Genomic DNA, 24,534 nt, shown 5'->3' on the forward strand with positions numbered 1-24,534 from the left:
AAAATGGCGTAAGTCTCCCCCAAACTAGTGATCGATTTGGCTAAGAGTAAAGCATAGTTGGCGTGTGGTGGCTCATCTGTAATCCTAGCTACTCAGAAGGTGGAGGAAGAAGGATAAAGAGTTGGAGGCCAAGGAAACGGAAACAAGAGGGGTTTCTTCCCCTTTGTTGATGTTTTCATTTTCTTTTCTGTCTTGTTTGTTCATTTATCTGTCATTGGGAGGGCAAGGGGGGGACACAGAAATGGAGGGACAAAGGGTGAACAAATCAGCAGTGGTACTCACTGGACACTCGTTGAAAATGAACCATACAACTTGTGGGGTGGGGATGGGAGGGAAAAACTGGGAGAGGGTGAGGGAAGGGTGACACTGTCCACAAGGAGCGGTACTATGTACCTGACTTATGTAACTGTAACCACTCCAAATACCACCCTTCTAATAACAATGAAAAAAAAAGCTAATTTTTAAGAGTTGGAGGCCAGTTTGGGTAAAGTTAATCAGACTCTATATAAAAAAATGCTTATAAAACCTCTGGGAAATGGATCAAGTGTTAAAACACTTACCTAGTAAATGAGGCCCTGGGTTCAATTCCTAATACCACACACACATTTACACACAGAAGGGTAAAATGATTAAACGTTGTTACATCACTGGGTGTGATACTGCATGTAATCCTAGCATTTGGGAGGATGAGGTAGGATTGAGAGATTAAGGCCAGCTGGGAGTACATAAAGGGATCTAGTCTCAACAAAGAAAACAAACAAAAGCCAAGCATGATGGTGCATGTCCATAATCCTAGCTATTTAGGAAGTGGAAACTGGGAGGCCAAAGCCTGGGCAAGTCAGTAAGACCTCATTCTCAACCAATAAGCTAGGTATGGTAGAAGGTGCTTGTGGTTCTGGCTATAAAGGAGGCATGGGTAGGAAGCTCCCAATCTGAGGCTGACTCTGAGATCCTATGGGCAGGTACCATGGCTCACTCCTGTAATCTTACCTACTTTAGAGGCTAAGATCTGGGGATCTCCTTTGGAAACCAACCAGGTAGGAAAGTCCTCAAGACTTTTTTTTGTCAGTCATGAGGACTGGGACCTAGGGCCCTGAGCACTGTCCCTGGTTTTTTTTGCTCAAGGCTAGCACTCTACCTATTGAGCCACAGCACCACTTGCGGCTTTTTCTGTGTATGTGGTGCTGAGGAATCGAACCCAGGGCTTCATGCATGCTAGGCAAGCACTCTACCACTAAGCCACATTCCCTGCCCTTCTCAAAACTCTTATCAGTCCTAAACACTAGTAAGTACTTAAGTCATCACAGACCTTAATTGTATATACCTCTTTTGTCTATTTTTCTTTTCAGTAAGCTAAGATGGGGGCTGGGGTGCTCTGGTTTCCCAATTGATGGCTGTTAGACTCTTTCATGGTACCCTGTCTGCTTTGAGGGGAAGTTTTAGCCAGCCAACCAACCAACCGGTCTGCCTCATGGCTGCCTAGCTCCTATGAAGACTCCACGTACCTCAAGGAAGCTACACTGCAACTACTCGCTGCTGAAGCACAACTCCAGCTCCAGAGGCAGTGTTCGAATACAGCCAGGGCTATTTCAAATAGCTTGAATGTTTCTTTTCTATCACTAGTGAACTAAAACTAGATAATCCTGCAGTAATTTTCACCCGGACCCAAGGAGAAGTGCTTCCTCGGATGGCCCAACAGGAGTCAGCTGATTGGTACAAACACCCTTGCTGCACCTTCTCTCCAGCTACATACGGGCAGGGCGTTCAGCTCGATCAATTGGGAGACATCCTCCTGTGCTGTACCCTTGTGTTGCCACATTAGGGCCAATAGAAGGCATCTCTCAAGTGGACCTTTCTTGCCTACTTTTGATCTTTATCATCTGGCTAGCAGGCTGAGCTGGTAACATAAATGGGAGATGGGCCTATGTGGCTATCCAGGGGTGGTAGGGAGTGGACAGCAGAGAGGAGGTGATACAGACAGGCTGAGAAATGAAGGCAAGAAATTATGGGCTCCGATTGCTGGGAGAGCCGCAGGAGCTGCCAAGACTTCAGGGCCAAGCTTCCCAGACACCCTAGGCTTAAGAGCTGACACATTAACTGCTGTAGGAGTTGTAATCGCTAGCATGCACTGCCTGCTGCTACTGCTCATTGCTTCTGCAAACTGAGGATTACAACAGCTGCCAAGGATGGGGCCACTGGTGTTCAAGACAAGAGTAATACGCCTCCAATTCCAGTGACACTGGCTTCTAAGTCTGGAGCTATGGGCTCCTAGCTTCCAGGGCTTGGAGGGCTGTAAGGTGCTGGGTCACTCAGTCCATCCCATAGGGTTTGAGCACCCAAGGATTGGGGACTGTCAACACAAGAGCTTCTCACCTCACAATTTCCTTCTGGGAAGAACAACTGGACTCCTACCAGCTGACTGGTAAGGCCCTTTCCTGTCTACTTTCCTGTTCCTTGGCCTATGTCCTCATTTGGTAGAGCTCATCCTTCTTGAGAATGAATACATGCATTGCTGAAGAACTAGCATGTCTAAACATTTGAGTTAGAGATGAGGCTCAGTTTTAAGAGTGCACGTGCAGGGCCTGGGGCTTGAGCCTCAGTATCATAGCAAAACTAACAAAAATGCTGGCTGGGAATATGGCCTAATGGTAAGAGTTCTCGCCTCATATACATGAAGCCCTGGGTTCCATTCCCCAGTGCCACATATATAGAAAAAGCCAGAAGTGGCGCTGTGGCTCAAGTGGTAGAGTGGTAGCCTTGAGCAAAAAGAAGCTAGGGACAGGACTGGGGATATAGCCTAGTGGCAAGAGTGCCTGCCTCGGATACACGAGGCCCTAGGTTCGATTCCCCAGCGCCACATATACAGAAAACGGCCAGAAGCGGCGCTGTGGCTCAAGTGGCAAAGTGCTAGCCTTGAGCGGGAAGAAGCCAGGGACAGTGCTCAGGCCCTGAGTCCAAGGCCCAGGACTGGCCAAAAAAAAAAAAAAAAAAAAAAAAAAGAAGCTAGGGACAGTGCTCAAGCCCTGAGTCCCAGGCCCAGGACTGGCAAAACAAAACAAAAAACAAAAAAAAACACTAACAAAAATGCTTAGAAACTGTGTTTTTCCCCCGCTGGCTACTTTTGCAAGTACCCCATTCTTGTTTTACAATGACTCTCCTCTCTGCAAATGCCAACAGACATCTTCAATGGAAATTGACCTCTTTTCTAAGTGGCAATGGCTTTCCTGACACTTTCTTCCCCCTCCTTGTAGTCTGTTTTCTCTATGAACCTTTTCTGTGTGTTTCTGTCCTTGACTGTCTATCTATATTTATGGTTGGCATGCAAATACCAAGCTCTGAGTACCCTGGGAGTTTGTAGACTGATTGATGGCCTGTAAGCCACCTGGCTGGGACATTTAGTTGGGGAACTTCTGATGCTGGAGTACTTGTGTTTTATATGAGGACAAGGAACCCCCAGGGAAGACAGTGTGCAGCTCCTGCCTGGCTGTGTGTCTGGAGGGCTGGTTGGACAGGGGGGCTGTGGTCTCGGCATCTCTTGGCCATGTGTGTGCTGAGTTTACCTCTTCAGTGATGGCTCTTCCATCTCTGCTGGTGTGGGGAAGGGGCGATTGCTGGGCTCTGCAGGAGGCTGGGCATTTGGGTGGCAGCTGATTTACTTGATGTAGTTACTGCAGCATCCCGCTCTGTTCCCCAGTGGCAAGAACTCGCTGCTGTGTGTGTGTGGGGTGTGTGTGTGTGTATGTGTGTGTGTGTGTGTGTGTGTGTGTGTTCGTGTTCGTTCTGTGGTGCAGAGGGGCTAATTCCCAAGTTTCTTGGTGGTGGCCTTTGGACTCGCCTTTCTCAGGTCTTAGGAGTCCAGCTTCCAAAGGAAGTTTGCTCTGTTTTCATTCCATTGTCATAAATGCCTTAAAACAGACATTGCATCACCTTCTTAGGCGGGCTTGGGGAGGTCGTGAGAAGGGGTGTTTGTGATCTTTAGGCTCTCCCTGCCTGGAATGCCCACTCCTTTTCTCCTGAGGTCCACCCACAACCCCCTCCTCCTCAAGCCTCCGGGGTTGGCCCCCTGCACCCTGCCTCCTCTTCCTCCTGGTGCGGTGCTCCGCCCTCCTTCCAAGCTGCCCTTCTCTGAAGGTCCCATAGCAGCAGCCCAGTCTGGCCTTGGCTGTCGCCAATCCAGCTTCCACCGTGCTCATGTGCCCCTGTGCCGGGCACCGGTCCATTCCCGGCTTTTCTGGGCATCTGGATGTGTTCCCCTCAGGCCTTTCTCCATTTTCCTGCACCTGCTGCATGGCCAGAGGGGCTGCGGTGGGCACCAGACTTGTCCCCGCCAAGGCCTCGCCTCCTCCTGGCGCCTCTGGATCCTCCATTCCTCCACCACATGGTGAACCAGGAGCTTCCTGCAGGCTGGGCAGGGGGTCCGTCCCTCCTCAGGAGGGCAGGATACCTTAGCTCCTTTACACAGGCCAGGCTTGCTGCCTCTTCCATCTTCCTCTGGGCTCAGGAAGCTGGCAACAACCCTGCGCGGCTGGGCATCCACTCGCCCACCTCGGAGCTTCTGTGGATGGAGGGAGGTCAGGCCACTGGCTTTGAGTCCAGGAGCAGCAGGGTGGGTGGAGGACAGGTACCAAGACCCGGTCCTGGCTGGGCAGTCTTCCTGTGGCACAGACCAGCTCTTTCTACTTGCCGAGCGGGGTGTGGTGGTCAGGGGCTGCCGCGGCCTCCGAGCTCCAGTGGGGGCAGTGAGGTTGTGGGAGCCCCAGGGGCAGGGGAGTCTGCTGGGGGGAGCTCAGAGGCTGGCACCTGGCTCCCAAGCACCCCCAGGCAGCAAAGCTCCGCCTCGCTGATGGAAGGGGCCGCTCTGCACCGGGACAGTCAGACAGCATCTGGTCCCATCCTCTGGCACCGAGGGGAACCCAGCACTCTGCCACTGCCTCCTTTAGGGGTTCATGGGGAGGGGGCCGGGGGCGGGGACGCTTGGGTCTGACCAAGAATTGGGTGGCACGGTCTTGCAGTAAGGGACATAGGGCTGTCGCCTTTGGAGCCTTCAGTTTGTCCTGGTTGGGGAAGCACCTGAAAGCCTTTTCCTTATCAAACACCAAACTACCAGCTCCCCACCTGCCTTGCTTTCCAGAAATTTGGCGCCAGAAGGCAGTTCTTGGGATAGAAGCAGGGCCACCACTTTGACGGTGGCAGAGGGACGGTCTGTGAGCTGTGGTTTGGCAACCCCCCCCCAGGTCTAAGGGGGGGCCACACCTCAGCTGCCCCAGTCACTGCAAGGTCCTCCACAAGGGACACGTAAGAAAATTCCAACGAGCCCCTTAACGCGGACGCTTCAGGAGGCAGCCTGGTGCGACGGGGCGTGGGTTGACATGTTTTTTTTTTTTTTTTTTTTTTGGCCAGTCCTGGGCCTTGGACTCAGGGGCTGAGCACTGTCCCTGGCTTCTTCCCGCTCAAGGCTAGCACTCTGCCTCTTGAGCCACAGCGCCGCTTCTGGCCGTTTTTTTCTGTATATGTGGTGCTGGGGAATCGAACCTAGGGCCTCGTGTATCCGAGGCAGGCACTCTTGCCACTAGGCTATATCCCCAGCCCGACATGTTTTTTTTTTTTTACCCTAGATTCGGGCTGCTCTTGAGGAAGCCAACATGTGACCCTCCAGTGTGCAGGGCAAGGGTGTGGACGAGGCCAGGCCGGCCGTGGGCAGGGCTGTCCAGCGAGCCATGAGCTGGGAGGCCGTTGGGGGCCTAGGACACTGGGCAGGTAACCAGGATGGGTGGAATCACCAGGACCCCAGTTCCCCTCCCTGCTCGGGAGGAATGGCGTCTGGGCCCTCTTGCCGGCCCCCTGGCAGGCCTGGCCTCACGCCGTCGCCCTCTGCAGTGCCAGGGCACAGCAATGGGGTGTGAGGCACCGACGCCCATCCAGGGCTGTGGACTAGGAACCAACCCTGCGGGCTGGCAGCAGAGGACACAGTGGGGGAGGGACAGGCGGGGCCACATGTGCAGGGTGATGGGTAGCTCCCTGTTGTGCATACTAATTACATTTTTAATCAGCCAGAATGAGGCTCTGGCATCAATCTGCCACACACAGCTCCGTGAATCATCCCGGAGCTGGCAGAAAGGTTCAGGGCTGGTGACCCTGGCTCAGCTGGGAGGGGCAGCCTGAGATGGATCCCGTGCCCGGGGCACGGGGAGCACCCGGCTGCCAGGCTTCCCAATGGCACTCCCCACACAGCACTTCACACTTGATTTTATTCCATGACACTGATTTGCTGAGCCCCCATTTCCTGGGACGGGGAGGACGGGCGGGCGGGGGGGGGGGGGAGGGGGCTGGCAGAAGCTAGGTTGGCCTCCCGGGAGGACTGCGGCCCTCTTTGTTTGGGGAAGCACTAGCCAGGCCTCGGCCTTCCATCCAGCCCCATCCTTTCCCATCCAGTTCATTTTAAAACTGAGCTGTAAAAATAAAATAAAATGGAAAAAAAAATAAAAGCAAACCCCTGAGTTGTTAAAAACCAAATTAAAAATCCCCTTTGGTGTCAAAAGGTCCCATTCCTGAAAGCCAGCCGGCAGGCGAGGCAGGCGACGAGGCGGTGCTCAGTCCTGGGGCTCGGCGCCGGGCTCCTCCTCCTCCACGCCCTCCACGCCCAGCGAGCTTTCGGGGCCCGGCCGCTTCAGGATGGCGCTGTACTTGAGGGCCGCGGTCTCCGCCTGCAGGACCACTTCTACCAGGCTGAAGATGGTGACGGTCTACAGCAGAACCAGGCACAGTGAGGGCACCGGGAGGGCTGGGCTCTGGGGCCCAAGCCCAGCTCCGCCAGGAAACCAAGCTGGCCTGCGAAGCCCCTAAGCCTCTGTGGCTCACGTGTAAACTCCAGCCGCGGGGCCTGGGGAGACCCGGGGACCCGCCAGATAGTCTGGGTTCTTACACGGGAAGCATTCACAAGGGTCTGGGGTAGGGTGGCCTTTGGAGTGAGAGGCACTCTGTATAATCTTTGGGGTGTAAAGCCATAGCTTTCATAAGCTTCTCAAGAGACCTTCCAAGCTAAGAACTCATCCTTTAGGTGGGGGCTGAGCCTGCCATCCCGGGGAGCTGATGGACTGGTAAGCACGAGGGGCAGGACGAGGGGGTGGTTAGGACACAACGGGGTTCTGACCTGCTGTGCCGGCTCCTGCTCCAGGTCTTCAGGCTCCCAGACAAGTGTAAGCTCTGGCTTCTTCCCCACCTTCTGGTAGTGGTAGGACCGCAGGGCCAGCGCCTGGGGTACACACAGTACTTTAGGCCTTGGGCTCTGGATGCCATTCCAGCCTCCTGCTTGGAGGCAGCCCTCCACCCTGGGCTACCTCTGGGCCTGATAGAGCAAGTTCCCTGTTTTGCTGCTCACTGCTGGCTGCTTGACTAGGACAGGGACCACTGACTGTCACCAGCCAGCTTTCAAAGGTCTTCAGCTAAAGCAGCACCTGACAGCTACAGCTGGGCGGGGCCAGGGCTTGGAGGGTTCCGGAAGGGAGGTGTGGGACCCGCAGGATGCACAGGCTGCGCCCTCTGCTGGTGTGGGGTCTGCCAGCACAGGCTGTGTGGGCTGGTGGACTGTAGATCTGACCCAGATAGACCTTCAGCACAAGCACTTGTTTCCTGTGGGACTCTTTCTCTTCTGACCCTCCCAGTTTCACTCATACCATGTCGATTCCATACTATGAGCGGGACTCTGCACCCTCCCAAGCACTCTAGATGTTAGAAATTCAAAGCTGGGGCAGGAGCTAGATTCCACAGGGCTGGCTAGCACCAGGTCCTCCCAGCTGGCATTAGGACAGGCATCAATGCCCCTTGGAAGACTCTCAATAAACAATCACCCAGGGCAGGAGCCAAGGCAAGGTCAGGTCTCTTTCTTCCATCCTATGGCCTTTCCTTCCTAATATTCCAATAAAAGCATCCCCATGCCTGCATACCCTGACATACTAACTGGTTGTGGATGGCCTTCTTCCTGGCTATCTGTGGTGTTGGGGAAGGGGTCCAGCCAGGCCTGACCCTCTGTCTGATGTCCCTATCCAAGGCAGGCCTAGGAAGCAGCACTGTAGCTCAAGTGGTAGAGTGCTAGCCTTGAGCACAAAGAGGCTCAGGGACAGCGCCCAGGCCCTGAGTTCAAGTCCCAGGACTGACAAATACCTACCTACATACATTCACAATACATATATACATACATACCAAGGCAGACCTAGATGGGTGTCCTGGCAGGACCCAGTGGGCACGTTTGGGTCAGGGTTTTGGACCCCCTGCTGCCACATGCCGGTGGGGTGCACATGATCTGTGTCCCTCCAGTATGAAGGAGGGCAACAGGGACCTCAGTGCACTCCATGTTTATGAGGCTACCACGGCCTGTTCTGGGCCAGGGACATAGAGAGGAATCCCAGAAGAAGGTGTGAAGACAGGGAGGACAGCCGGGAACACTGTGCTAAGTCCCTAGGAGTGATGGGGAGCTAGCCCTGCGGGGCAGCATGGCCTGCTGTCACACTGGGCACTCACATTGCAGTAGATACGCTTCTGCACCCCGTAACGCAGCACCAGCACATCAAAGGCTTGGTTCAGGACGCCCATCACCATGGCTTCCGACTCCAGCGGGCCGGTCTCCTGTGGGAACAGTGGTGGGGGAAGGGCATTGGAATTTCCTGAGGCTCCTGGTTAGCAGGCTCTGGAGGGGCAGCACTAGGCCAGAGCTCACCTTGACCAGTACGGCAAAGAAGAGGTTGGTGCTGAGTTCCTGTACTCGCTTGGACGCCATGCGGCGATCATTGCAGTGGTCCGCCTGCTTCTGTATGGTATCGGGTTCAGTGTCCGGCTGCTCCCTGTAGCCTGAGGAGAAGGTGGTCAGGGCCACTGGTGAGGGGCGTGGCGTTAGACAGCATGGTGCCCTGGCCCAGGCACGAGCTAAGCCCCCATACTCAACACCGCCCCCCCTCAGTCCCAGCACTGAGGAAGGCAACCCCACTGAGGGGGCCTTGCAGCCCACCTCTGTCCAGGCTGGCAGGGAGCCCCACTGTAGCCTCCTGTACATGGAGGGGCAGCTTTTAGGTTCAGGATCCCCCAACTTTGGTCTGTCCTTTAGGATCTCCATAGTCCCGGCCTTTGGCCATTAGGCACTCAGGGTCCCCTTGGCTGGCACAGGCCCATTCTGGCCCCAAGCCGTGCCCCTTACCCAGCGCAGCAGCTAAGAGGCGGTGCACCATGACGTCTGCGAAGCGGCGGATGGGCGAGGTGAAGTGCGTGTAGAGTGGCACGTTGAGGGCATAGTGCCGGAACTGAGCTTGGTCTTGCAGCACCCCTGAGCAGAAGTACAGTGCCATCTGTGGGTGGGAGCAGGTCTCAGAGGCTGGCCAGGCCTGGGGGGCACTGGGAGGGCCACAGTTGGTGGGGAAAGTCTTGGTACAGATTGAACGGATAGGCCACAGGCAGTTAAGCAAAGTCAAGCAGGCTCTTGGGGTCAGGGGTCAGTCATTCCACATATGAGGACCCAAGAAGCTGCCATGAGGCTGGGCAGGCTAGGAGGCCTCTTTCCTGGCCTCACCCCAGGCTTGCCGGGATGCCTTCCTGGTGGCAGCATTCACAACAGCTCAAATGTCCCCTTCTCTCTGCCAGGGACGGTGTTAGGATTCCTCAAAGATGGCTACTCATAGCCTCCTCCCCTCAGAGCCCTGGGTCCCTGCCAGATCAAGGAGGAGGAGGAGGAGGAGCGGTTTGTGATCTACCCCTCCCCAGGCCAGGAGGCCAGGGCTATAGACTTGTCTTCAAGAGGTACAAGCAGAAGCTGAGGAGGCTGAATGTCTGTGCAATGCTACCATCTGCCCGCGATGGGAAATGCCACACCTCCATTAGGAGTGAAGCCCACAGGGGCTCTCTAGCCCGTGCTTGGGCTGACCTCAATCCCTTTGCCCAGCCTCTGCTCGATGGTAGCAATGCTTGCACTGCACTCTCCCCTCCCCGTACCAGCCTGCCAGCCAGGGTTGCTTGCTCCAGACTACCTGACCCTCCCAGCGCGAGACACAGAGGTCAGAAAGAGATGCCAAGAGAGAGGCCCAGACAGCTCAGAGCCAAGTCTGGTCAGAGCCTCTAGAATCAGGCAGCCTGCTGCCTGGAAGCACGTTCACTCCCTTGCTAATGCCTGGCCAGATGGACAGCTGACTCTGGTTACTCTGCCTGCACGGCAGTGGAATCCAGGATGCAGCAGGCAGTGTCCGCTCTCGGCCTCTGACGCCACTTCCCATGCAGCCCCTGCTGGAGTCTGGGCCGTGTCCGGGGCAACCTGCAGCAGGAGGTGGGCAACGTCTCTACCGCAAGCCACATTTTGGGCTTTGTTGTTCTTAGTGGTGGCCCAGTCCCCCAGACAAGGTGGGGTGAGGAGGATGACAGGCTCTGCTCCCTCCTGCTGGAGCAGGTACTTCTGGGTAGAGTGAGGACAAGGTATCCAGCCCTGTGGAGCCCTCGGACAGCTCTATGTCCTGTCTCACAGCTCACCAAAGAACCAGGCACCACCACCACCACCACCACTTTTGCATTTGATGCTACTGCTGCCACCCCTGCCCTGTGTTGTCTCACTCCAGTTCACGGGGTACTACAGCCCTGTGACACTGAGTCCCTTGTCACCAGAGGGGCCAGGAAGCAGGGGAGGAGAAGCTCACAGGCTCCCGTGGCAGGCATTGGGAGCGTCAGGAGAAGGCTTCTGTCTATGGAGTTCCAGGACCAGTTTGACCTTAGCAGGGGAAGGCTTGAGAGAGGGGCAGAAGGCACAGCCTGAGGCATGGAGGCTATGGAGTCTTTTTAGGTGCCAGTGAGCATGTGGATGGGGTGGAGCATGTACAGGGCCCCTCTGCTGTGGGGGTGGTCTGGGGATTGGGACTGGGAACCAGGGAAGGGCAGTCAGGCCCTAATGGCCTCCAGTGGCTCCATTCCTAGCACAGTGTGAGGTGTCAGGAAATCAATCAGCTGTGACCACCTGATTCTCCTGATCTGACTGAGTCTGCTGAGTGAGTGACTGACCCCTGAAAATAGCCTGTCACCGTCCTAGCGGTCCTGGGGCCTCGGGCCAGCCTTATTAGCATCTGGCAGTATGCATGTGCAGGCCCTGCAGGAGCTAAAGTGCAGCCTGGAGGGCCAGCCCTTATATCCTGCTCACAGGCTGTCCCCTGCCCCAGGACATGGGCCCAGGCACATGGAATCTATCTGTGGGTCTGCAGGCTGGACTCCGCAGCTGGGCCTGGACCTTATCTCCTGCTTGGATTCCCTAGCAGCCCCAGTCAGCACCGCTGTCTGTACACAGACAGGCTCTTCTCTGGACCCAGGCACCCCATCCCAGGGGCTGCGGAGGGCACGCTCCTCTCCCATATTCCTCAGCCCCTCTGCACCCAGCTAGGCCCCAGAGCACAGCAGGAACAGCAATGGGCTGAGGGCCTGTATAGGTCTTGCGGTCAGGTCTATGGGTACTCTTAGGAGTGGGGACAGAGGCTTGCCCCCGCCCCCCGCCCTTACCTGCATGGGTCGGGAGTACATGTTGGTGAGCACCTCCTTCCGAGCTAAGGAGTACTTGTCATCTCCAAATGTTTTGGTCAGACTTTCCTAGAAGCAAACCCCAGAAACCTGTATGAGATGCAGTTAAGCTTGGGGAGAAGTTCTGAGCCCCTGGCACACGCTGACCACCTGATACCATGAGGAGGGATCCCCTGGCCACGGGCTCAGCCCTGCTCAGGTAGCTGGGGTGCAAAGCCAATGGCCTGTGGCCCACACTGGGCCTCGAATCAGCCCTTCCGTATCTAGCTGCATGGCTAGATCTCTGACTCAGATATCTCCTTTCTGCCTCCTCAGGGCTCAGAGCATGCGTGAGAAGTTTCCCTCCTGGAGGACTGGGCTCTGGGTCCCCAAGCCCTATGAGGCTTAGTTCCAGGAGGGGTCCCCGTAACCACGTTTCCTCAGAAACACCCCATAGTTCACAGGAATACCAGCTCCTGCACACTGAAAGCCTCTAGGCCTAATACCAGCCCAGTTCTGGCCAAAGGACCTCTGCCCATGGCTAAGCCTTGATGGCGTCCCTTGACCCGTCAAGATGAGAGAGCCGGACCCGGTCAGAGCCTGTGACTCAGGCCTTGCCCCCAGATCCCCGGGCCCACTGCAGGGGAGACATAAACGAATGGAAAGTAGACGGTGTTTACTGACCAAGTCTCTCACCCCTCTACCCACACAGCACTCACATTAAGGGACCCTGCAGAGCTGACATCCATGGGCAGCCCCATTTGGTTGCAGAATTCCACTAGGTCATTGAGCATCTTTGTTTGGGGTGGGGGGTGCCGTCGCAGCAGGGAATGTTCAGGGAAGGTACGGTAGATCTTGTGGGCCACTGCCATGTTGGCCAAGAGCATGAACTCCTCCACGAGCCTGCAGGTGAGAGAGGGTGACTGGGGAAATCTTGGAGGCAAGTGGCATGGCCCCTTTCCCAAGCCCCCGGCCCAGTGGCTCTCTTGTACCATTTAATTGTTGATGTAAAGAACCTGTGTGTGACCCAATCTTATTTATCCCTCCGAGCCAACAGGTCCACACATGCTTCTTCTCTTTCGGTTGGTGAACGTGCGCTTGGGCTTCTGCTAGATGAGGACAGGTGACAGCAGTGTGACAGACTGTTTTATTCCCCAGTGCCATCCCAGAGCTCAGTCCCCAGACATGGCCCAGAGATAGAGCACAGCAAAGACCTTTGTGGATGACTAACTCCCAAGACAGCCCACTCCAGCTCTGCTTCACTTGAGAGCAATTCTAATGACTCTCTAGTGAAAAAACAAAACCAACCTACCAAGAAAAGTAGGTCAAGGGCCCAGAGTGGGGAAATGTTGGGAGTGCAGTAGACCGAGGGCTCGTGTAAAGTGGGACCATGTATAGCAGTCCTGAGATCATTACCTGTCCCCCAGGCCAGGGCGGGAGGCTGTGTGCTGCTCTTCTCCACCTTGGGGCTACCTTGGTAGGACAAGAGGAGCTAATCAGAAGCCCTCGGGAAGTGAGTGCGCATCCTGGCTGCTCTGGCACTGTGCGGGGAAAGCTTGCTCCCAGAGCAAGGGAGGCTCTATCAGGGCCTTGTTCGGCTTGAGAGAGGCTCTCCCCTAAGGCTGCAGGTTAAGCTCCAACCTTCTTCCAGGGAGGTAGGATGCAGGGAGGAAGCTCTGGAGGCCTGGCAGTAGCTAGAGGCCCTGGAGGTAGGGGCGGGGGCTGGGGTCAGCCTTGTCACCTGGCCAAACCCTCAGAAGGAAAAACAGGCATGGTAAGGGAAAGCACCCAAAGTGTTCAGAGCCCTACTCTACCTGGACTGGGCATGCTATGGAGAAGTGCCCAAGAAGTGCAGGCCCCACCAGCCAGGGTGAAAGCAACATCTGGCCCCTCCAGCATGGTCTCTGGGCCCGCAGTGGGATGGGGTTACAAGCCAGCCAGGTAGAAGATCCCGCGTATAGCACTGGGTATGCCTACATTGTTCACTGAGCCAGGGCTGTGACCACCTGCTTCTCAGCTTTGAATTTGTCCATGTGATGATCACTTGCCTGCAGAAAAACCTACATCCCAATACCTTCACCGACCACCAAGTTTGCTGAGATGTGAGTTGAATTCTGGCTCTACCACATTCTTGCTCAGGGACCCTGGTCAAGTCACAGACCTCTTCCAACCTCCCCAGACACAGGACATAGTTAACACCAGCACCTGGCCACAGGGAGGGCGTGAGGGAGATGAGGGAGCAGGTAGTTGGGGAGAGAGCGGCGCTTTCCTTTCTCCCATGAGAAGCATCTGCCTCATTCTATACCACACTTCTTGGTTAGCTTGTTGCCCAAATGTTCAGATGCTTATGTTCATTTGTTCTTTCATGTACTTTTTCACTCAGTTGATTCTGTTATGGTGATCCAGGCACAGTTCTAGACTTTGCCCTCCAGGCAGTTCCAGAATGCTGCCAGCTGGAACGTAGTCTGATTCCTGGATGAAGAGGCGACATTTGTAACCCCCAGGACTGGGCCCTGGCTGTATTTTATGAGGAAGGCCAGCAGGTGGCAGCATGGCCCTACAGTACAGCTGTGGTAAAGTGGCTTGCAGGATCTGGAGCCAGTCTGAGCCCTTCTTGACTCCAGCCACAGATCAAAGAGACTCCTCAGGCAGAGCCAGGCGCATCCTCTGTAAGACCTCTTCTGCAAGACCTCTCATGATCTCAAGTAAGCACAAGGACAGGGGCAGGGAGAAGGTGTCAGGCAGCAACCAACACCTTAGGCAAGTCCACTAAGTGTGGACTCCCACAAGTCACCTGAGACCTGGACAAAAAGAACTACCTGCTGCTAATCTTGACAATGGTCTGGTGAAGCTTTGCACGCAGAGGCTGACCTCAGGCATGTCCTTGGTATCTCTCCATTTCCATTTCCACTCTGGCTCTCCCTCTTGCCTCTTGCCTCTCCCTCTTGAGTGAAATTGAGACAGTAGCCTGAGAACTCTCTCTGATCATTTAGCAATACCAAGCTCTAAGCACCACTGTCACTAAACAGATGGTATAGATTATTAAGTCCTGATTCCCTGCGTGGTGATAAGTATTTGGTGTTCTAGCATGACCACAGGGACCACTTCTTCGCTATCTGGCGTTAACATTCTCACACCTGCAGGCAGGAGGGGCAGGAGCAAGGAGAACAAGTTCTGTGTGCATTGGAGCAAGCCTCCAGGGCCTGTAGGTGCTCTGGCCCTCAGGTCCTGGTCCCCAGCAGAGCTTGGGAATAGGCAGGCCGAGCTGCCAGAAACCAGGGCTCCACAGAAGTCAAGGTTCCTTGTACATGGGGATAGGTGCCCTAGGACAAAGAAATGGACCTGGCAATGCGGGCAGAGAGTATCCTGGCTCATCCGGGCCTCTTAATCTTAATTCGACGACTTCGTCACTTCCCACAATGACCAGCAGGGGCCCTTCCGCAGCTTCCGTCCCAGGTCCTGGGACGTGGCAGGAGAAGCTTAGAACCCATGAACTTCCTTCCATACCTTAACAGTTTACAAACTGCAGCCCAGCGGCTGGAGGTCCATGGTGTCAGACCTCAGGTCACTGTTTCTTTCTTAGCAGCAAACCCCAACCCTGCAGCTGAGGGCTGTGGAGCAAGCGTGGCCGAGAAAGCTCTAACATTTGTGCCCCTCACCAGATCTGCCTCTTCTCAGAGGCAGTAATGCTTATGCAGCTGGCAGCTAAGCTCAAATGATGCCAGGAGCTGCCCTGGGCAGCAAGGGTGTGCTAGGAGCTGACATATCCAGCTGGGTATGGGAACTGGGAAGAGGGATGAGCGGGGAGCCTGCTAGCCACCCTGGTTTAAACCTTGCTCCCCTGGTCTGGGCACCTGCCCTCAGTTGTAAGCCACCTCCTCCCCCAGCAACTGACAGCATCGCACAAGCATGAGATCACAGCCCTGCTTGGGGGGGGGGGGGCTGGAACTCAGCAACTGCCTGACAACTGCTCTAAATAGGGGCTCAGGAATGGCTGCCAGCCAGGATCACCTTCCAGAACAACAAGCCAAGCCCTCCGAGATGGGGCCTTGGTCCCAGGCCTGGCATCTGCTGAGCATCTGGAGCCCTGCGCCACGGGGGCCCCACAACTCTGGAGGTCTAGGCGGGGCTGGGCTGTGACAGAAGGCAGTGGGCCAGGACTCCAGGGCCAAGGCAACAAATGCCTCCCTCCTCGCACCCCTACCTGTGCTCCGGACCTGCAAGGTCTAGAGGGCATGGGGAAAGGGCAGGTGGAAACTTTCTCATCCCAGTGAGCCCCTGAACAAGGCGCTCGCCCCTGCTGGCAAACAGTGGGGAAAGACAGCAACAACCTCCATACACTCTCCTCTACCCAGCAAAGGCGGCTATCGTCCAGAATGCCATCTTCCAAAGTGTAGTTCTGCTGCTTAAGCGTACACCTCGAACCGTGTACTGGGGCTGGTTTATGTATTAGAGGCACCTATCATCTTTAAGAAGGGAGCGTGGTATTACAGGACTTGCAAGAGGGAGTTTCAGGGTATAGCACACAGCCACCCAAGGATCCAACCTGTCCCCACTTCAGTTTTTATTTATGATGATGATTTATCATTATTTTTATTTTTTCCCCACGCTGGTCTCGAATCTTGATCCTCCTTGTTGATTACCACCATGTGCCCCTGTGGCCAGCTTTATTATTTTTTTTTTTTTAAACTCTTTTGAAACAGGTCTCACTATGTAGCCCAGGTTGGATTGAACTCGTGACCCTTCTGCCTCAGTTTCCAGAGTGCTGGGATTTACAGTTATGTGCCAACTCCCTCCTCCCCCATCCCTCACAGCTGAGACACATCTTCAAGGACAATATTCCAATCAGGCAAGAACTTTCTAGAATGTTCTCTTGCTCTCCTACAATGCCACCACCTTTGTGTAGGCTGCCATTTCTTTGAACCAAGAAGCCTCTTTATTTCTAGTCATGCTGCCTTCTTCATATCAAACCCCATCAGGTCTCTCGCCTGCCTAAATTTCCTTCCACCAGGTGGCTCCCACTGTATGTGGGGCAACTGCAACCACCTGGTAAAAGGAGCGTGTGCCCATTTCCTCTCCCTCTTCACACTCCCTGCCCCCCTGTCCCCACTCCACCTACATTGAATCCCCCAGGCTCTCTGGTTCCTGTAGCTCGAGTATGTGTGAGTCTGGGTCACTGCTCTCAGCTCTCTCATTCTGTGGGGGGGAGGGAGAGGGCGCGGGGACTCTCAGCATGTCCTTCGTCCACCAGCATGGTGCCTGGTCTCCGCGACTGTGCTGGTCTCTGGGTCCCAAGCTGCATGTCCTCACCACCCCTAACAGTGCATGCTCCAGTCCCAGCACAGAGGCTCAGCCAACCTGTGCAGAATAAAAAGCCTCCTAGGCTAGGCACGGCCAGCTGCAGTTTGGGAGTTGGGAGGCTTGGTTCCACAGTCCTCTCCACATGCTCCTGACCCAAATGCTCTAGGCCAGTGTTGTTCACTTAAGGCCATGCCTGCCTGTTCCCAAATGGGGCCAGAAGGAGGTCATGTGGTATCTTGCTCTTCCCTCCTCACCCCTCACAGGTCTGCTGAGCACCACTCCCCCAACGCACAGGGCAGCAGTTATTTAAAACAACCAGAGCAGGTGGGTCTCGCGCTCTTTGTTCGCTCTCTTAGCCACACTTTAAAGCTGTAGCCTCACTCTACCCCAGATGCCACCACCACCGCCATGCCAGCCTCCATGGCCCTGGGATGTTCTTATTTCTTTCTGGGTGGGAGAAACCTCATGCAAACAGGAATGTGACTGGCTCCAAGCTCCGCTCTCCTTCAACAGCAGTTTTATGTGCAGCCTAGAGTGGCATCCTGGGGACTATGCACTGGGAATGCCGTTGTCCTGCTCGTGGGAGTTTCCACTGGAAAGGTGTGCTACAAACAGGATCCATTTTGAGAGATGACAAGGCACAAGGAAATGTTTTACAGGAAAGAAATGAAATTGCAAAGGTAAAAACTAAAACGCAGTGGGCATGTCTAGAAAGCAAAAATCTAGAGTGGAGGCCCAGTTCCTGGCTTCTCGCCTCCCTGGGGGAGCTGGGTGGCTGCTTGATGGACAGGGACCTTTCAAAGGACACAGTGACAGAGGCATAAACTAGAGGCAGGGGCCCCTGAGGATCTCAAGGTTGCACACGTCAGCTTGAGGCTGAAAGGAAGGGGCAGGGCCAGAGCGCACTGGAGTAGCGGAGGGGGAGCCCAGGTGGCAGAAGCCAGTGGAGAGAGCAGGGAAGCAGCAGCAAGCCATCCCAGTACTCACTTTGAGGAAGGGCCTCAAAGTTGGCGGGGGGGGGGGGGGGGAGAGGCTGGGAAGCTGATTCAGGAAACCTAAGAGAAGGGTGACCAGCCATCAAGCGAAGACCCCTGTCAATGCAGTTACAGTGAAGACACAGTGGCAGCCAGAGGAACCTGAGGTGTTCTCAGGCTGGACGCTCGGGGAGCAGGGGAGCTTGTGGGGGGCTGTCGGCAGGAGAGGGGAAGAGATGGCACGGCTCCCCAGGGAGGGATCCAGGTGAGCTCACAAGGTTTGGGTGGAGATGAGGCAGGGGGCACTGAGGACCCTGAAGGAAGGCTGGGCCATGGCAGCTAATGCTTCTTCCTTACAGCACCCTGCAGGCCCACCGGGCTACTGACACCCATACTGCAGCCGTCATGGGAGAGGGGGCCACGGCTAGTCAGAGCACAGAGCGCCAGGACTCTCCCGAGAACTCAGGCAGCCACAGAATGGAAGAGACAAACTCAAGGGCAGATGAGTAATCCGTGCATAAGGATACTGTCCCTGAAACTGTCGTTTCAAGTCTCAGGACAGAGTAGAAACACTTATGCCCACTAGAGTGACAAACAAAGTGGCTACCTCTCCGTGGCTTAAACACAGGGACTGTCTCTTTGGCACCATGGGTGCACGCTCAGGTCCGCTCTGTTGTCTTGCTGGCTAGTTTTCTCCACGAGAGCTCAGTGGTTTGAGGTGACCGGCAGGAGGGCGGCACTGGCGGTGAGGCTCTCTGCTGGGAGTGCTTGTCTTCCCATCCTGGCCTTGCTCTCACTCTGTTCTTCTTCCCTTGGCCTCTTTACCCAGGCCTCTCAGCCCTGTCTCACAAGAAAGGATGTCCCGTCTCCAGACACAGAGGAGAACCTCACTCCATTCCTTCCATATCCAGAACATGGGGTAAGTGGCTTGGTAAGTGACCCAGAGCTGACTGGAGCCAGGGTCAAGGGGTGTGGCTGTTACCACAAACCTGAGAATGCATCCCTTTTTCAAAGATTAAAACCAAGCGTGAGGGCCGGGAATGTGGCTTAGCTGTAGAGCGCTTGCCTAGCATTCACGAAGCCCTGGATTCGACTCCTCAGTACCACACACACTGAAAAAGCTGGAAGTGGTGCTGTGGCTCAAGAGGTAGAGTGCTGGCCTTGAGCAAAAAGAAGCCAGGGTCAGTGCTCAGGCCCTGAGTTCAAGCTCCAGGACTGGCAAAACCAAACCAAACCAAACCAAGTGTGAGAGGAACAGACTTCTGCCGGCAGCCGTCCAGGCACTTGTCATGGCTGTGTGAAGTCTCCTGCTAATAAAATTAGGCCTCTCGCAGAGATTGTTCAATTAGCTTTTGGTGAAAACTGCTAACTTGAAATTTGATAAGAATTGCTTCTAGCCAGTTCCAAATCCCTTTCTTCTGGAGATGGAATTTTCCCCACTTGGGTACCTCCTCCCTGGGCCCGAGAGCCCTCAGGCTCCTCATCAGCTGCGGAGGGCAGCTGCGGGGGCTCTCCAGCACTGCTCCCTCTCTGCGGCTGGGCAGCCTGAAGTGGGGGAGGCAGCAGCCACGCTCACAGGGGACCCATTGCTCTCCCAGAGGCCCCAAATGAAGTGTAGCGTGGTGGAAAACTATAAAGGGAACAGGGCATGATAGCAAGTCAGTGGTCTGATCTGCATTACACTGAGGGCTGCTGGGGACGGCGAACTTGAGCAGATCTCTGCTGCAGTTCCCTGCTCAGCCGGGCCAGGGTGGAGCTGGTGACCCAGGAGCTGGGAAGTGGAGGCCTGGGAAGGGGCTGGGTGGGGGAACCTCAGGAAGAGAGGTAGCAGTGAGCAGACCAACCCAGGTACCCACCGCAGGGGGGCCACGGGGCCGACCCCACATCACAGTGTGGGCCTCTCGCTGACCCCTCTCCTCCAGGGCTTAATGCAACCTGCTGAACGTTTTGGACATTCTCATCAAACCACAGGGAAATGAATGGGGCCTAGTTCACAGGCATGGAAAACCCCAGAGGAACTGGCCTCTGGAGCCAGACATAACAGGCCCTGTGGGTGAGGCCGGAGCCAGGTTTCCTATTCTGTGAGGCTCCATCCACTCCGGGGCCTTTCTATAGGTTTAGCGGGTGGGGCCCTGCTGCTGTGGCAAGGCACGTTTTAGCGGCTTGTTTTTCTAGCTCAAAAGGAAGTCTCCAGAGGCTAAGCGTCCAAGTTTGGCCCTCAGGCCCTGCCAAAGGGAGGCTGCGGTAGGGAGGTGGGAGGGGGCTTGCTCCCAGCAGTTGACAGGGCAGAAAGCCCTTTGTCAGCGAATCCTTGCTCTTCCCAAGGCTCAGCTCTGCTTGAAGGGAGGCACGGGGAAGGCCTGCACATGGGCATGGCCCTGGCCCTTAAGCAGAACCAGGTGGCAGTCTGTGCCGTGTGGCTCACAGTGCGGGGTAATTAGGGTTTGCTGGCTCCTTTATGGTGTTGACACATACGCCTTCTTCAGTTCCAGCCGCTTCTCAACTGGAACTGGAACCACTGACCAGAGGAGGCGTGGCCAAGGCACACAGAAGCCGCCGCCTCTGGGAGGCCTGGGGTGTCCCTGACAGCTTTGCCGCCCTACTGCCTCCTGGCCAAGGCCAAGGCCTCTCTCATGCCCCAGTGGTGGGTAACGGCCCTGTAGCCTCAGACAGAGAACAGAGTTTGGACAAGCTCAGGGGAAACAAATGGGCCATCACTGACTTTGGAAGGGATTAATTTTAAAACTAGAATTTGGGCACTAAGTGAAGGAAGAAGGGTGTTCAGGAATTATAGGTATTAGTTCTCTCTTTCTCTTACACAGACACCCCTTCCCCTCCCCCAAAAAAGGCAGCTCGAGGAGAAAGAGGATGATACATACGCCTAGGAATCTTCTGCACATGAGAGCATGCCTGGCTCTCCTGGGAAGATGTTCCTGTCCCTTGGTGCAGAAGAACGGCTCCCTCTATTGGGGACGCCCCTAGCCAGGCCACCACTCAAGTCTGTGAGGAAACAGGAATGCTGGGTCCTGGGTGCACTTTGTACCCACTGTTCACAACTTTACCAGATGGTTCTTCATGATGCCCCTCAAAATCCTCTAGCTTGCACAGATCCTCACTTTTGCACTGCAGTCCTGGCTTGGGGTCTCCAACACAATTGTACCTGTGGTTTCCTTATTGCCCTGGCCCACCTCAACCCCACTTTCTTCTTGAGCCGTTCACATCTACCCAATATCTCGGCTGGCTGCCGAGACAGTTCTACTGGCCTCGTTTCCCAGGGCTTTGAATATTTACTGGGCATAAATACTCTTTTTTTTTGGGGGGGGGGCAGTCCTGGGGCTTGAACTCAGGGCCTGAGCACTGTCTCTGGCTTCTTTTTGCTCAAGGCTAGCACTCGACCTCTTGAGCTACAGAGCCACTTCTGTTTTTTTGTTTATGTGGTGCTGAGGAATCGAACCCAGGGCTTCATGCACGCTAGGCAAGCACTCTACACTAGGCCACATTCCCAGCCCTACTTATTCTTATCTGTAATAGTTTGATTTTGGCCTTGCAGGACCTCGCATTTCTAGGCACGTTATGTTGTTTTTGCTTTCAGTGGCCACGTGACCCTTATGGTACCTGAGGTGAGTGGATAGTAACATTCCATCTTGCAGATGTGGAGCAGCCTGGAGGTACAAATCATGCCCCAAGCTGTGCCGTCCGGAGCTGCCTGCAGATGGCAAGGGTGAAAGGTGCCTCTGGATTGTGTCTAGGCAAGCTGATGCCAGCTGTGGTAGCAATTTCAGCTCACCCAAGTCAAAGTTGGAATGCTCATTATTCATGTGAGCAGGGGAGGCTCAGAGGAGTGAGGCAACTCTCCCAAGCTCACGGAACAGGGAACCCCACCACTGTTTCATCCTTGGGTGACACTAAAGGTCACTTGCACCACAGACCCCTGAAGATGAAGAGGCGGTGGCAAGGTTTCCAGCTCCAGACAAAGGCTTTGCTGCAAGCAGGGACTTGGCACAGGCCTTCCCCTGAGACCATGCAGGTACCTGGGAGAGGGGCTCTTGTGGTAATCATTTGTGCTCCTTAACGGTAGGGAGGACTTCCTCCTCTCAGTTAGGGCCACAGCAGTGGTGGAGCCCAGGGTCACCAACTGTGACCTGGCTTTCCATCTGCCCAGCAACCTCTGGAAATAGAGCCTGTCCCCAAACTGCTCCCTGCTCCTGTATGTCAGAGGAGGGAGGCACCTTGGGTAGGCAAATGCACAGGGCTGTCTTTGGGCCTGGTTAGGCTGGGTCATTGCTTACCACCCTGGAAACTTTATTTTCAGACTTTGGTTTTGCCTCTTTCTCTTTGCTGCTGTATGGTAGGATGATAGAGCAGAATCAAGTCTTAGCCCTCTGCTAAGGATACCACCCGAATAAAGCTGTTCCCCTATCTGTCTAAGAGCAACCCCTGGGATGACAGGGTGACAAAGTGCCTGGGACTCATTTGTTGATGACCCGAAGAATGACTATTCTTGTTCTAGGGCAGCTAGCTCCTCACATAAACATGAAACCCAGCAGATTAAAAAAAGCTTCTCCCCTCCCAGGCTGTTTCCACTGAGCTAACACTTGTCTTATCACCCACTGGGATGTGGCCTGTTGGGTCTGGCAGGGCTCATTAGTTATATGACTTTAAAAACATTGACATATTTTTATGAAGTAGGCTCAGAGTGGTCGAAATGGATATGTTCCCACTCAGAGCCTTCTGGGCTTCCCTGATATTTTCTCAGGCCTTCTCCAGACACACAAAGCACAAGCAAGGCTCTGGCGGGACCAAGGCTCCCTGCTCTGTCCTTCCTGATTCAGCATGTGAAACCCCATGTGTCAACTTTTTCACCGAGCACTTGCCTACCCCTGGTGGGTTGGGAGCCCCCCCGCCCGCCCCAAAGGGCCTCCAACTAGTGCTCCAGCTGACAGACAGCAGCAGTGCGTCTGCTTTCCTTCATGAGCTGGGTATCACGGCATCCCTTGTTACAGCATCAGTGTTTCAATGTGAAATACCAGCCCTCTGGATCCCCAGCTGGTGGTGCTGTTTTGGGAGGTGTGGAGGCTTAGCTGGAGATGTTGGATCCTAGGGGCATGGGAAAGGCATCTTATCCCTGACTCCCCCGCCACTTGTTCTTCCCTGCTTCCTGGCCACCATGAAGCAAATAGCTTTCCTTTACTCCATACTCCCTGCCATGGTGGTCAGCCTTGCTGTAGACTGAAACCTCTCAAACCATAAGGCAAAAGGAATGATTCAGGAGCCTCTTCTTTTTCTCAGGTATTTGTTACAGAGAAATAATCTTGTTCTGGGTCTTTCTCATTTCCATAAAAATTGTGCTCAGGTTTGTGCTTGACACCAGCAAGGGTCCAATAAAGTTTGTCAGACAAGCAAAGGAATGAGGTTTACATCAGGACTGGAGCACACCCATCAACCATTCTCCAATTCTCAAGGTATGTGGGTAGAATTTCCCCAGAGACCTTCCTTGGACTTGGAAATTTCTAGGGAGTCACTTTTGAGGTGTGGCCCTGGGGCCTTTAGGACCCATCTGACATGTAACTCAATTCTGAATACAAAGGCTTTGTGAAGATTGCTGTAGGGGTCCTGGCTGGAGGCCAGCTTTTGCATGACTTTGACTAGCACCGGTCTCAGATTCCCCTGGAGGTGACCTGAACTAAAATGACCTTCAAGGGGCCAAAGGGCCTCCTTGTGGAAGGCAGCTTCATTGTCTGAGTCCAGCAGGCGGCAGCAGCTTTCTGATTTTGTCAGAGTCAACAGGAATAGGAAGGGAGGGCCACTATACAGTTCTTGAATAATCTTGGGCAGGCTACTTAAGTTCCTTCCCTTCCTCTTGGGTTATTCCAAGGAAGATTAAATGTAGTAAGCTATGCAAAGCCTTTATCTTAGGGTCTAGCATATATCTATAAAGATTATCCACATTACAGGTTAGATAGCTTTTATTTGAAGTGTTGGGACTGGAAGTGCTTCAGATTTCAGAGATCTCTTTTTTGGGGTGTGTGTGTGTGTGTAAATATTTTCATAGACTAAAAAATCCAAATTTAAAGTGTTCCAGAATCTAAAATTTGAAAGCCAAGATTTTTGGGGCATTTCATATTTGGGATGTTCAGATTAGGGAGTCCCCACCTGATATATAAAAACCTTCTGCTCTAAGTTAAGGTAACAAGAGCTTAGACATATTAAGAACAGAAGCTTGTTAGGAACATGGAGAGGAGGGGGATAGAACCCTGACTTCTCCGGGAAGCGTCCACTTGGGCACGCGCACAGCCCCTCCCCGCGCTTCCCACATTGTGCTGGGGCCCAAAGTGGGGTGTCAGAGCCACACCTGCCACCGCCTCTTCATAGAACTTTACCATAATCTGGCTCTTTCTCCAGCACCTTCCTGGTTGGATACTTACAGATGGACACCCACAGACGGACATGCAGTTGGGTGTCTATAGGAAAGCCTGCTTACATGCGTTCTTCACCTGTGACTCACAAGAACATGCACATTCTACTGCAAGGAGTTTCTAGACTGTTTTGTGTCACAAAGCTGAAGGTAGGGTCCTGCCTCTTGAGGTACACAGTGGGGTAGCAGTCATTCTGAGAGACCAACAGTTAACAGTTAACAAAGTGAGAGACAAGATGATAACTGGAAAATATAGTGCAGGGAAAAGGCCTTTTAAAAGAGTGAAAAGCTCTGCTTCAGGACCAGAACACTAAACAATCACAATGATGGTAT

At 54.4% G+C, this 24,534-nt stretch overlaps 1 protein-coding gene and 1 long non-coding RNA gene across 3 annotated transcripts in view; one reads left to right on the plus strand and one right to left on the minus strand.

The window, feature by feature from the left end:
- Positions 1-5,965: 5,965 nt before the first annotated feature.
- Positions 5,966-24,534, minus strand: part of Dis3l2 (DIS3 like 3'-5' exoribonuclease 2) — a 312,571-nt gene continuing 294,002 nt past the window's right edge. Inside the window, exons 15-21 of one of the 2 annotated variants that reach the window (XM_048344518.1) lie at positions 12,231-12,414; positions 11,515-11,601; positions 9,188-9,335; positions 8,714-8,844; positions 8,518-8,622; positions 7,151-7,252; positions 5,966-6,743 (exon numbers count right to left, since the gene is read on the minus strand). In XM_048344518.1, coding sequence (XP_048200475.1) covers positions 6,591-6,743; positions 7,151-7,252; positions 8,518-8,622; positions 8,714-8,844; positions 9,188-9,335; positions 11,515-11,601; positions 12,231-12,414 — 910 coding nt within the window. In that variant the 3' untranslated portion in view covers positions 5,966-6,590. The remainder of the gene's footprint in view (positions 6,744-7,150; positions 7,253-8,517; positions 8,623-8,713; positions 8,845-9,187; positions 9,336-11,514; positions 11,602-12,230; positions 12,415-24,534) is intronic. The other variant, XM_048344519.1, reaches the window with a different exon arrangement.
- LOC125350197 lies at positions 10,644-24,270 on the plus strand. The gene is made up of 3 exons (XR_007210695.1): positions 10,644-11,093; positions 11,164-11,166; positions 24,259-24,270. It is a non-coding gene; the product is annotated as an uncharacterized LOC125350197 (long non-coding RNA).

The sequence above is a fragment of the Perognathus longimembris genome, chromosome 4 (assembly GCF_023159225.1).
Source record: "Perognathus longimembris pacificus isolate PPM17 chromosome 4, ASM2315922v1, whole genome shotgun sequence".
NCBI lineage: Eukaryota > Metazoa > Chordata > Mammalia > Rodentia > Heteromyidae > Perognathus > Perognathus longimembris.